Source organism: Hypanus sabinus, chromosome 4, assembly GCF_030144855.1.
Source record: "Hypanus sabinus isolate sHypSab1 chromosome 4, sHypSab1.hap1, whole genome shotgun sequence".
Taxonomy (NCBI): Eukaryota; Metazoa; Chordata; class Chondrichthyes; order Myliobatiformes; family Dasyatidae; genus Hypanus; species Hypanus sabinus.
This window is the reverse complement of record NC_082709.1, coordinates 78,019,531-78,031,266: the sequence shown is the minus strand read 5'-3', so window position 1 is coordinate 78,031,266 and position 11,736 is coordinate 78,019,531. Positions and strand designations below refer to the sequence as shown.

The 11,736-nt window shown below is 50.4% G+C and overlaps 1 protein-coding gene across 1 annotated transcript in view; it reads right to left on the bottom strand.

Moving 5' to 3' along the window:
• Nucleotides 1-11,736, bottom strand: part of asic4a (acid-sensing (proton-gated) ion channel family member 4a) — a 235,017-nt gene continuing 223,281 nt past the window's right edge. The window contains exons 8-9 of the mRNA XM_059965977.1: nt 3,320-3,399; nt 1-198 (exon numbers count right to left, since the gene is read on the bottom strand). Coding sequence (XP_059821960.1) covers nt 1-198; nt 3,320-3,399 — 278 coding nt within the window. The remainder of the gene's footprint in view (nt 199-3,319; nt 3,400-11,736) is intronic.

Sequence of the window (11,736 nt, the reverse complement as noted above, 5' to 3'; positions counted from 1 at the left end):
CTAAATGTGAGAGGGGTGGTACTGAGGGAGCATCACACCACGGGGCAAGTGGTGAGACGTCCTGTTCTGATTAACCCAGGTCTTGCGATTACTCACGAGTTTGACATCATCCAAGCCCAGGGTCGCAATGGTGTCCTGCGGTTTATTTACGGGCGCAGGCTGTGGCCGCAGAACTCTCTGCAGACGGATACGCAATAGCTGCAGGGTAAGATGCGAGTCAGTTAGTGCTAAGAGATTTCTGGAGTCCCAACCATCTCCTCTCCTTCCTTCTCAATTGCCCACCGTTCCTCCTGTCTCTTCTTCTCCTACCCATCAGTCCCCTTCTCCTCTCCCTGCCCCTGCCCCTCTGGTAATAGGACAGGGTCCGTTTTAAATAAATAAATAAATAAATAAATAAATAAATAAATAGATAGATAGATAGATAGATAGATTCCAGGTTCACTTTGAGGTCATAAAATTCTTTACCCATCCCCTTTGAATCACTACCTCTCACCCAGAACCTCTGCCCTGCAGCTGCAGGCATAACTGCTTTAGAGGATGATTTCTCTCTCTTCCTCGTTTCTACCCTGCCCCAGCCCTCATGATTTTGTACGCTCCTGTCCGTTCTTTCCCCCATCCCAACCCTCAACCTCCTTCGCTTCAGGGAGAACAGGCCAAGCTCGTGACCGAATGCTCCATCCCAGCCAAAATCCTCTGAACCCTCTCCAGTGCAGTCTGCCTGGGCTGTCTACAAAGAGTAGTCGATACAGTCCAGTCCATCATGGGTACAGCCCTCCCCACCACTGAGCACATCTACAAGGACCACTGCCGCAGGGAAGCAGCATCCATCATCAGGGACCCCCACTGCCCAGGCAGTGCCCTCTTCTCACTGCTGCCATCAGGAAGGAGGTACAGGAGCCTCAGGACCCACACCACCAGGTTCAGGAACAGTTTATCCTCAACCATCAGGCTCTTGAACCAGAGGGGATAACTTCACTTGTTCCACCAATGAACTGTTCCCAAAACCTATGGACTCACTTTCAAGGACTCTTCAGCTCCCGTTCTTGATATTTATTGCTTGTTTATTTAGTATTATTATTTTTATTTTATCTCAGCTCAAGCTGAGAAAACCTGAGGTGCGGTAAAGCCAAGCACACTCATTTCTCAACAAAGTGCACTGCAGATGCTGTGGTCAAATCAACACATACAAACAAGCTGGAGGAACTCAGCAGGTCGGGCAGCATCCGTGGAAATGAGCAGTCAATGTTTCGAGCCGAGACCCTTCATCAGGACTGAAGAGGGAGGGGGGAGGGTGAAAAACCAATCAGAGGGAAGATCAAGGGGTGGGGGAAGGGAAGGGAAGCAGGGAGGGGATAGGCAGGAGAGGTGAAGAAGGAATCTAAGGGGAAAGCACTATGGGTAGTAGAAGGCAGAATCATGAGAGAGGTGATAGGCAGCTGGAGGAGGAGGCAGAGTGAAACTGGGATGGGGGAAGGGAGAGGGAGGGAATTACTGGAAGTTGGAGAATTCGATGTTCAGACCAAGGGTCTGGAGACTACCCAGATGGTATATGAAGTGTTGCTCCTCCACCCTGAGTTTGGCCTCATCATGGCAGTAGAGGAGGCCATGAATGGACATATCCGAATGGGAATGTGAAGCAAAGCTGAAGTGGGTGGCAACCGGGAGATCCTGTCTGTTGTGGCGGACGGAGCGGGGGTGCTCGATGAAGCGGTCCCCCAATCTCGCCGATGTAGAGGAGGCCGCACCGGGAGCTCCGGATTCAATAGATGACCCCAACAGACTCACAAGTGAAGTGTTGCCTCACCTGGAAGGACTGTTTGGGTCCCTGAGTGGTGGTAAGAGAGGAGATGTAGGGGGACCGCTTCGTTGAGCACCTCTGCTCCGTCCATCGGCCACAACAGACAGGATCTCCCGGTTGCCACCCACTTCCACTCTGCTTCACATTCCCATTCGGATATGTCCATACCTGGCCTCCTCTACTGCCATGATGAGGCCAAATTCAGGGTGGAGGAGCAAACACCTCATATACCGTCTGAGTAGTCTCCAGCCCCTTGGTGTGAACATCGAATTCTCCAACTTCCAGTAATTCCCTCCCTCTCCCTTCCCGCATCTCACTTTCACTCTGCCTCCTCTTCTAGCTGCCTATCACCTCCCTCATGACTCTGCCTTCTTCTACTACCCATAATGCTTTCCCCTTACATTCCTTCTTCACCTCTCCTGCCTATCCCCTCCCTGCTTCCTCTCCCCCGCCCCTTGATCTTTCCTCTGATTGATTTCCCACCCTCCCCCAACCTTCTTTATGTGGCACCTGCCCCCTCCTTCTGTCCTGACGAAGGGTCTCGGCCCGAAATGTTGACTGCTCTTTTCAACGGATGCTGCCTGACCTGCTGTATACACTCATTTCTCAGTTGCTGGGAACTTTAGGACTATTCTGGTGGTGTTTAGTATTCTGGCTTTCTGGAGATTTACATATATTTTTCTGTTTAGGCCTAATCGTTTAATGTAATAGTGAAGTGACTTTGGGATGACCCCAGTTGTAGATATTAGTATCAGGACAATGTAAACTATGTTATGTTCCAAAGTGTTTCAATCTCCTCTTTTAATTCAGCATATTTCTGGGGTTGTACACTTATTGATTTCTGTAAGTTATGTGTGTTTGGAATGGCTGCATTTATTAAATAAGTTCTTGTTTGTTTATCCTGTAATATTATATCCAGTTATTATAGATGGTTCTATCTGTAATAATGGATCGGTCATAATATAATTTGTGGGATTCTGACTCTAAAACTAGATCAGGCTTGTAGCTATAGTGAGGTATGATTTCTTTTATTAGTTTTCATTTTAAAGCAAGATTTTGGTGAATGGTTTTTGTCATTTGATTGTGCCTGTGTAAGTATCAGATTGAGTTAAATTGCTACAGGATCCTGTGATGTTTCGGATTGCCTCTGGTTTCTCCTCGCATCTTCTGCATTTATTGTCTTGAATTTGTTGTATTTTCGATATTTTTTGTGGTAACCACCTGGTCCCGTATTGCCACAAGAAATCCTTCTGTTTCTGGGAAGAGGCCTCCAATGCTGAGCCAGGTGTTCGACGCTTCCTTGTTGACATCTAGTCTGCTCAGATCATGGGGATGTCTTTCATGGAGGCTCATGCTCTTCCATTGGTTAACCTTTCCTTGAATAGTGATCATTTCTTCATTTTTCTGGATTATGCTTTCATTTAAGTTTACTGGTGTGTACTTTTCACAGATCAGATCCCAGGACATGGGATAGGCCATCAGTTGCTTCCCCCTGGTCTCTGAGAGGCAGGGTGTACTCACCTCATACAGGTAATCAATGATTTCCAGGATGGTCAGGATACTCGCTCCAATAAAGAGCCCCATGTGGCCTCCAATGTCTCCTAGGGAATAGGGAGAGGGCAGGGGTTATATGAGCAAAGCCCAAGATTTCACGCATACACCCCCAGTCACATACAAGACCACACTTGCCTACACACAGGCTCAGTCACACTGTTCACACACAAAATGTGGAAGGAACTCAGCAGGTCTATGGAGGAGAATAAATAGTCAAAGTTTTGGGCAGAGACCCTTCATCAGGACTGGAAATCAGTGGTCTTGGCCAAAAACATCAACTGTTTATTCCCCTCCATAGATGCTGCCTGACCTGAGCTCCTGCAGCAGTTAATGCCTTGGATTTCTGCAGAATCTTGTGGTTACTCACTTCTCATCCCTCGCTAGTCTCACGTGGTTTTACACAGCCCTTCTCTTGATATTCACACAATCTCACGCCCTTTGCTGTGTCTGCTCTTTGTGCACACCCTTTGGTTCACTCTTCCTGTATACTGGCTCATCTCAGACCACACTTGCAGTCTTGGGAGCAGTTTGGGCCCATATTTAAGAAGATGTGCTGGCGTGGGAGGGGGTCCAGGGGAGAATCATGAGAATGATCACAGGAATGAAAGGGTAAATGTATCAGGAGCATTTGATGACTCTGGCCCTGTACTCACTGGAGTTTAGAAGAATGGGATCTCACTGAAGCCTGTTTGATATTGAAAGGCCTAGACAGCAGATGTGGAGGGGATGTTTCCAATAGTGGGTGAGTTTCCGATCACAGGGCACAGCCTCAGAATAGAAGGACACCCCTTTAGAACAAACTTGAGGAGGAATTTCTTTGGCCAGAGGATGGTGAATCTGTGGAATTCATTGCCACAGATGGCTGTGGAGGCCAGGTCATTTGGATATGCTTAAAGCAAGGAGGTTGATAAGTTCGTGATTAGTCAAGGTGACAATGGTTAATGTGGAAAAGGCAGGAGAACGGGGTTGAGAGGGATAATAAATCAGCAACGATGGAATGGTGGAGCAGACTCGATGGGCCAAATGGCCTAATTCTGCTCCTATCTCTAATGGTCTTACACATAGTTTCACACTTGCTGTCTATGTATGATCTCACAAGCATTACTTTGCAAGGTTTCACCAGCTGTTTGTACCTAATTCCGCAGTTCACACCTTTGTGCTTCTACTTATTAGAGTCATAGAGCACTAAAGTGCAAAAAAAAATGGCCCTTCAGCCCATTTAGTCCATGCTGATCTGTAAAGCCGCCTATTTCCTTTAACCTGCACCAGGACCATAGCCCTCCATACACATCTCACCACGTACCTATCCAAACTTCTCCTAAATGTTGCAATTGGGCCCACATCCGCTGGCAGCTCGTTCCACACTCTGACTGAAGAATCTCCCCCTCCAGTTCCCCTTAACCATTCCGCCTTTCACCTTTAATCCATGACCTCTTGTTCTAGTTTCACCCAAATTCAGTGGGGAAAAATAACTGTTGTAAACTGTTAGTTATATCCTCCCCTCCCCCTACCTGTCTGTCTCTCTATACTCACCTACACTGTGCATAAACAGCTCTGGGGTATAAACTGCTGATAATTTTGGGCTCACTGAATCATCAGCCAGGGAATTACCTGATGGTTATATATTTTCCCAATTACTATACATCACACCGGTTATATACAGTACCAGTCACACATCACTCATCAAACACTTACACACGTTGCCAGTCTGTTATACACAATGCTGGTCGATTAACCTTGCTAACTGTTATGCATGTCGCAGCTGGAGCAGATGCCCAAGACCATAAGAAACTGCAGAGAGTTGTGGACGTCACAGAAACCAGCCTCCCCTCCGTGTCTACATCTCCTGCTGCCTCAGTAAAGCAGCCAGAATCATCAAACACCCCTCCCACCCCGGACATTCTCTCTTCTCGCCCCTCCCATCAGTCAGAAAGTACAAAGGCCTGAAATCACGGACCACCAGGACAGCTTCGATCCCACTGTGATAAGACTCTTGAATGGACCTCTCGTACACTCACAGCGTACACGATCTCTAATGTACAGGATCTCGCACCTTGTTGCTGACCTGCACTGCATTTCCTCTCTACTCAGTCTACTTTTAATGTCCTGATGAAGCATGTATGGGATGATCTGCTGGTTGTAATACAGACAGAAGCTATTCACCAAACCTCAGTGAAAACCGAGAACTGATTGGATTTTTATGGCCCTCTGTTGGAGGGGTCAAGCATCGATAATCAGAATCAGGGCTAATATCAGTGGCGTGCTATGTGTCTTGAGATTTGTTGTTCTGTGGCAGCAGAACATTGCAATACATAATGAAAGCTATAAATTGCAATAAGAAATACATAAAAATATATTAAATAAGTAGTGCAAAAAGAGAGGAAAACAAAACTGAGGTGGTGTTCGTGGGTTCATTGTCCATTCAGAGATCTGACAGTGGAGGGGAAGGTGTTTTTCTAGAGGCGTCGAGTGTGTGTCTTCAGGCTCCTGTACCACCTCCTTGAAGAGGAAATGTCCTGAGAATGGGGGTCCTTAGTGATGGATGCTACCTTCTTGAGGCATTGCGTTGTGAAGTGTGACCTGGATGCTGGGGAGGCCGCTACCCCGACTGGGTTTACAACTTTCTGCAGCTTTTTCTGATGCTGGCTCACTTCAACGGCTGCTGCCCGACCTGCCGAGTTCACCCGGCTTGTTTGTACATGCTTGGTGGCCCCTCCATACCATGCAACCAGTTTCAATGCTCTCCGCTGTACATCTGTAAAACTTTGCGAGTGTCTTTGGTGACGTATCAAGTCTCCTCAAGCTCCTAATGAAGTACAGCTGTTGTCATGCTTTCCTGGTAATTGTATCAATATGTTTGGCTCAGGATAGATCCTCTGGGATGTTGACACCCAGGAACGAAATCACACACCCTTTCCACTGCTGATGCCTCGATGAGACTTTGCCTCCTGAAGTCCACCATAAATTCCCTGGCCTTACTGGCACTGAGTGCCAGGTTGTTGCTGTGACACCAGCTGATCTATCTCACTCCTGTACACCACCTCATCACCATCTGAAATTCTGCCAACCATCGGCAAATTTGTAGATGCTGTTTGTGCTGTGCCTAGTGTGGTGAACTACATCTGTCTGGACACGCCCCCTGCTGACTGCTCCTGTGGCTCCTCCCACAGACTCCTGTATAAAGGTGATTGAGGCCTGAGCCCGGCCTCTCAGTCTCCAGGATGTGGTATGGTGGTCAAACACTGCTTGTTCTTTCTTCTAGTCAATAAAAGCCGATATCTCGCCTTTACATCTCAGAGAGAGTTATTGATGGTGCATCAATTTTATTGACTGGAAGTTTTAAAACATGGAAGGCGTTATACGTCCGGAAAGATTGGATTTGGATCCCCGACCCTGAGGCAGCTCTTGCCTTTGAACTCTGGCTTGCATGCTTCCAATCATACTTGGAGGAGGTTAGTGCAACTGAACCCGCTGTTATGCACTGAATTCTCCTCTCGAGTGTCACCCCAAAAGTTTACTCACTTATCAGGGGCCTGTCGACCTATGAAGGGGCACTGGACACCCTCAAAAGACAGTACCTGCAGCCGGTGAACACTGTCTATGCAAGACATCGCTTAGCTACGCGGTGACAGCGGCCTGGAGAGTCGAGCACCGAGTTTCTCCGAGCCCTACGGACACTCGTCCGAACTTGCGACTGCAAAACGCTCACGGCAGAACAGCATGCGGAGCTCTTGGTACGAGACTTCTTTGTTACAGGAATCAGGTCAGTGTATGTGCGCCAGTGGCTGCTGGAAAATGCTGATCTTACCTTATGCTTGGCGATCGAGACGGCCAATACACTGGAGGCTGCTCTGCACAACGCTGATGCTGTCCAGCCGCATGATCCCCCGCCGGTCCCGTGGACACCTCAGACCCCGCCGCCGCTGGTTCCCATGAGCGAATTCGCCAACGCTGCTGCCAGTCACGATTCCACGAAATTCCCGAACCCGACCACAGCTGCTGCCAGTCGCAAGCCCGAGCAGTGTTACTTCTGCAGACTCGAAAAGCACCCCCGAAAACGCTGCCCGGCCCGAGAAGCGACCTGCTCCAGCTGCGGGAAGAAGGGCCACTTCGCCAAGGTCTGTAAGTCTGAACCACGAGCGGGGTCGGGCAGTGCTGAGGGTGAGGCATGGGGGCTGCCATCTTGCCTGCCCGCCTCGTGCAAGGCATGGGGGCCGCCATCTTTGTCGGTGCCAACATGCCCCGTCCCCGGCCTACCGGTGCTTACCGGGCACCAAGACGGCAGTTCAACTCTGGCCGCCGTAACCCTCGACCAAAGCGCCCCGCCCCACACCAGCTTGCAAGGTCAATGATGGACATCCTGGTGGAGGGGCACAGGACTAGCTGCCTGTTTGACACGGGCAGCACTGAGAGTTTTATTGACCCGGACACAGTGCAACGCTGTGGACTCGTGACACAGCCGGTAAGCCAGAGGGTCACCTTGGCTTCTGGATCGCATTCCACAGACATCCGGGTGGGTTGTGTAGCGACATTGGTGGTGCAGGGTACAGAATATCAGGACTTTGCGCTACTGGTCATGCCTCAACTGTGTGTACCTGTGCTGTTGGGGCTGGACTTCCAGAGACTTCCAAAGTGTGACTATGGCATATGACGGGCCCCTCCCACCACTCACTGTCAGGAATCTTCAGTTTGGTGGGACTTCACCATTTACCCCGCTACTGACCACACACACACACACACTGACACACACGTCCCGCCCAGCCCCATGCCGACAGCTGCGCTACTGACACCACTTGCAGCCTCTCCACCCTCAAGATCCCTCCCCCAACGCCGTTCGCCAACCTGACCCCCGACTGTAAACCTGTGGCAACTAAAAGCAGGAGGTACAGCGTGGGGGACAGGGCCTTCATTCAGTCAGAGGTGCAGCGGCTGCTCGGGGAGGGGATCATTGAGCCAAGCACAAGCCCTTGGAGGGCCCAGGTGGTTGTTGTTCGGACTGGGCAGAAAAATAGGATGATCGTGGACTATAGCCAGACCATCAATAGGTTCACGCAGCTTGACGCATACCCCCTACCCCGCATCGCGGATATGGTCAATCAGATAGCTCAGTACAAGGTGTACTCGACCATAGACCTGAAATCTGCTCATCACCAGCTCCCCATCCGCCCAGAGGACCGCCCCCTACACTGCCTTCGAGGCGGGCGGCAGGCTCTATCACTTCCTGCGCGTCCCCTTCGGTGTCACAAATGGCCTCTCTGTCTTCCAGAGGGAAATGGACCGGATGGTGGACCAGTGCCAACTGAAGGCCACATTTCCCTATCTGGATAACATCACCATCTGCGGTCACGACTGGCCGGATCACAACGCCAACCTCCAATGATTTTTTCCAAGTGGCCAAAGCCCTGAACCTTACTTATAATAGGGACAAGTGTGTGTTCGGAACCACCCGACTCGCTATCCTTGGGTATGTCGGGGAAAACGGGGTCCCCTGTTAGAACTCCCTCTTCCCACCAATCTCAAAGCCCTCAGACGGTGCCTGGGCTTCTTTTCCTATTACGCCCAATGGGCGTCTCCCCCATTACGCAGACAAGGGCTGCCCCCTGGTCAAGTCTTCCACATTTCCCCTCTCAGCCGAGGCCCATGCAGCCTTTAGCCGCATTAAAGGGGACATTTCCAAAGCAACGATGCATGCGGTGGACAAGACCATTCCCTTCCAAGTAGAGAGTGAAGCCTCCGATTTCACTCTGGCTGCTACCCTCAATCAGGAAGGCAGGCCAGTAGCATTCTTCTCTCGTACCCTTCAAGGCTCTGAAATTCGGCACTCCGTGGTGGAGAAAGAAGCCCAGGCCATAGAGGAAGCTATTAGGCACTGGAGGCACTATCTCGCTGGCAAAAGGTTCACCTTGCTGACCGACCAGCGCTCAGTTGTGTTCATGTTCAGCAACCAACAGCGGGGCAAAATCAAAAATGATAGAATTTTACGGTGGAGAATAGAACTCTCCACCTACCACTATGATATCCTGTACCGGCCTGGAAGGCTCAATGAGCCCCCTGATGCCCTATCCCGGGGAGCGTGTGCCAGCGCACAGCTCGACCAGCTATACGCCCTCCATGCACATCTTTGCCACTCGGGGGTCACCCGATTTTACCATTTCGTGAAAGCCCGGAACCTGCCATACTCCCTGGAGGACATCGGGACGATGACCAGGGACTGCCAAGTCTGGCATAAGTGCAAACTGCACTTCTACCGTCCTGAAACGGCGCAACTTGTCAAGGCCACCCACCCTTTTGAGCGACTGAGTGTTGACTTTAAGGGCCCCCTTCCCTCCACCGACCGCAATGTCTACTTTCTCAATATTATCGACGAGTACTCGCAGTTCCCCTTTGCCATTCCCTGCCCGGACACCACTACCACGTCCGTCATAAAAGCCCTGCGCCAGCACTCAGTTCGGATATCCCTGCTATATCCACAGTGATAGTGGGTCCTCCTTTATGAGTGACAAGCTGCACCAGTACCTGCTGGCTAGGGGCATTGCTACTAGTCGGACCTCGAGTTATAATCCCCGGGGAAATGGACAGGTGGAGAGGGAGAATACCACAGTGTGGAAGGCCACACTTTTAGCCCTTAAGTCAAAAGGGTTGCCGGTCTCTTGGTGGCAGGAGGTCCTCTCTGAGGCACTTCACTCTATCTGCTCCCTGTTATGTATGTCCACCAATGCCACCCCTCATGAGCGCCTATTCTCTTTTCCCAGGAAGTCTGCCACTGGGACCACCCTACCAGCTTGGCTGACGTCCCCAGGGCCAGTGCTGCTCCAGAAACATGTGAGGAGCAATAAATACTCCCTGATGGTCGAGAGGGTTCACCTTCTACATGCGAACCCCCAGTATGCCTACGTGGTCTTACCTGATGGGCGGAAGGACACGGTCTCCGTCCGCGATCTGGTGCCCGCAGGAGCAGCAGACCACTACCCCGAACACTCAACAGTAACTATGAACCCTGTACCCGAGGTGACACCGCACACACCAGGCCCTACACAGACTCCTCACGACACTCCTATACCGGGCGTTTCGTACGCGTATATACCAGGCACCTCGCACACGAGTGAGGGATTACTGACGCCTAGTGGGCTGACATCTCCAGTTAGGCCGGAACCAGCACAACCACCGTCTCCGGTGCAATCACCACCGGCACCTGTGCAATAACCATCACCGGCATCTGTGCAATCACAGCCGGTGCTACGTAGATCGCAGCGACAGATTTGACCACCTGATAGACTTAACCTGTAAATATACTTGTAAGAAACTTCGCCACATGAGGACTCTCTTTTAAAACAAAGCGGGGGTGAATGTGGCGAACTACATTTTCCTGTCTGGACACGCCCCTGCTGACTGCTCCTGTGGCCCCTTCCACAGACCCCCGGTATAAAGGCGATTGAGGCCTGAGGCCTGAGCCCGGCCCTCATTCTCCAGGATGTAGTATGGTGGTCAACCACTGCTGGTTCCTTCTTCCAGTCAATAAAAGCCGATATCTCGCCTTCACGTCTCAGGAGAGTTATTGATGGTGCATCACCTAGCCTCTCAATCATCGGTGTAGAGAGAGTAGAGGGCTAAGCATGCATCCTTGGGTTGATTGTCTGCGAGGAGGAGATGCCTGACAGGTGGTATAAAAGCCCAGATTCAGGAGTTTGGGATTAGAACTCAGGGTACGATTGTGTTGAACACTGAGTTGTAATCTAGGTCGACACCCAAGTCAGTACTCAAGCCAGCACAGGACGATATGGAGAGCAAGCTGTGGCTCCCAGTAAGGATTAGTTTTTAGTTCCAAGTGCTCCTGTCATGTTTTGTCACCCTGTAACCTTATCCTTCAATCTCTCTGAATTATGGAGGACAGCGTGTGTATAAATGTCTCTCTCCAGCAGACTTCATCATGACTCCAGTATTTCTACTATTTTTTAAATGTTTCTTAATTGTATATATGTTTTTTTTTGTGTTCTATCGCTGAGCAGCAGTGAACCATCTGACTGGCCTATCAGAGTTCTCTTTGGGAACTAGTTGACTTGATCAGCATTCCTGATCTGGCTGTTGCTCACGATCGCACTTAATAACAAAAAAGCAGTAGGCCCTCCCCCCCCCCCCACACAGCTGAATGAACCCAGAGGAATGGCAGTTTGACACCAGCAGCATCGCAGGAGTTGCCAGCCAGCCTTGAACACACGGTAGGGCTGCAGATCTGGGTTTACTCCCGAAGAGGGTTTAGCTGCAAGGCAGTGGGAGGTCTGAGAACAGTTTTTCTTCTAGATGAGCTGTCAACCATGGCTGACAAGCCCCATCAGTGCAGAGTGACTGGTTTTAAGACGCCAGTAACCAGCCTTTGTCCCTTCTTC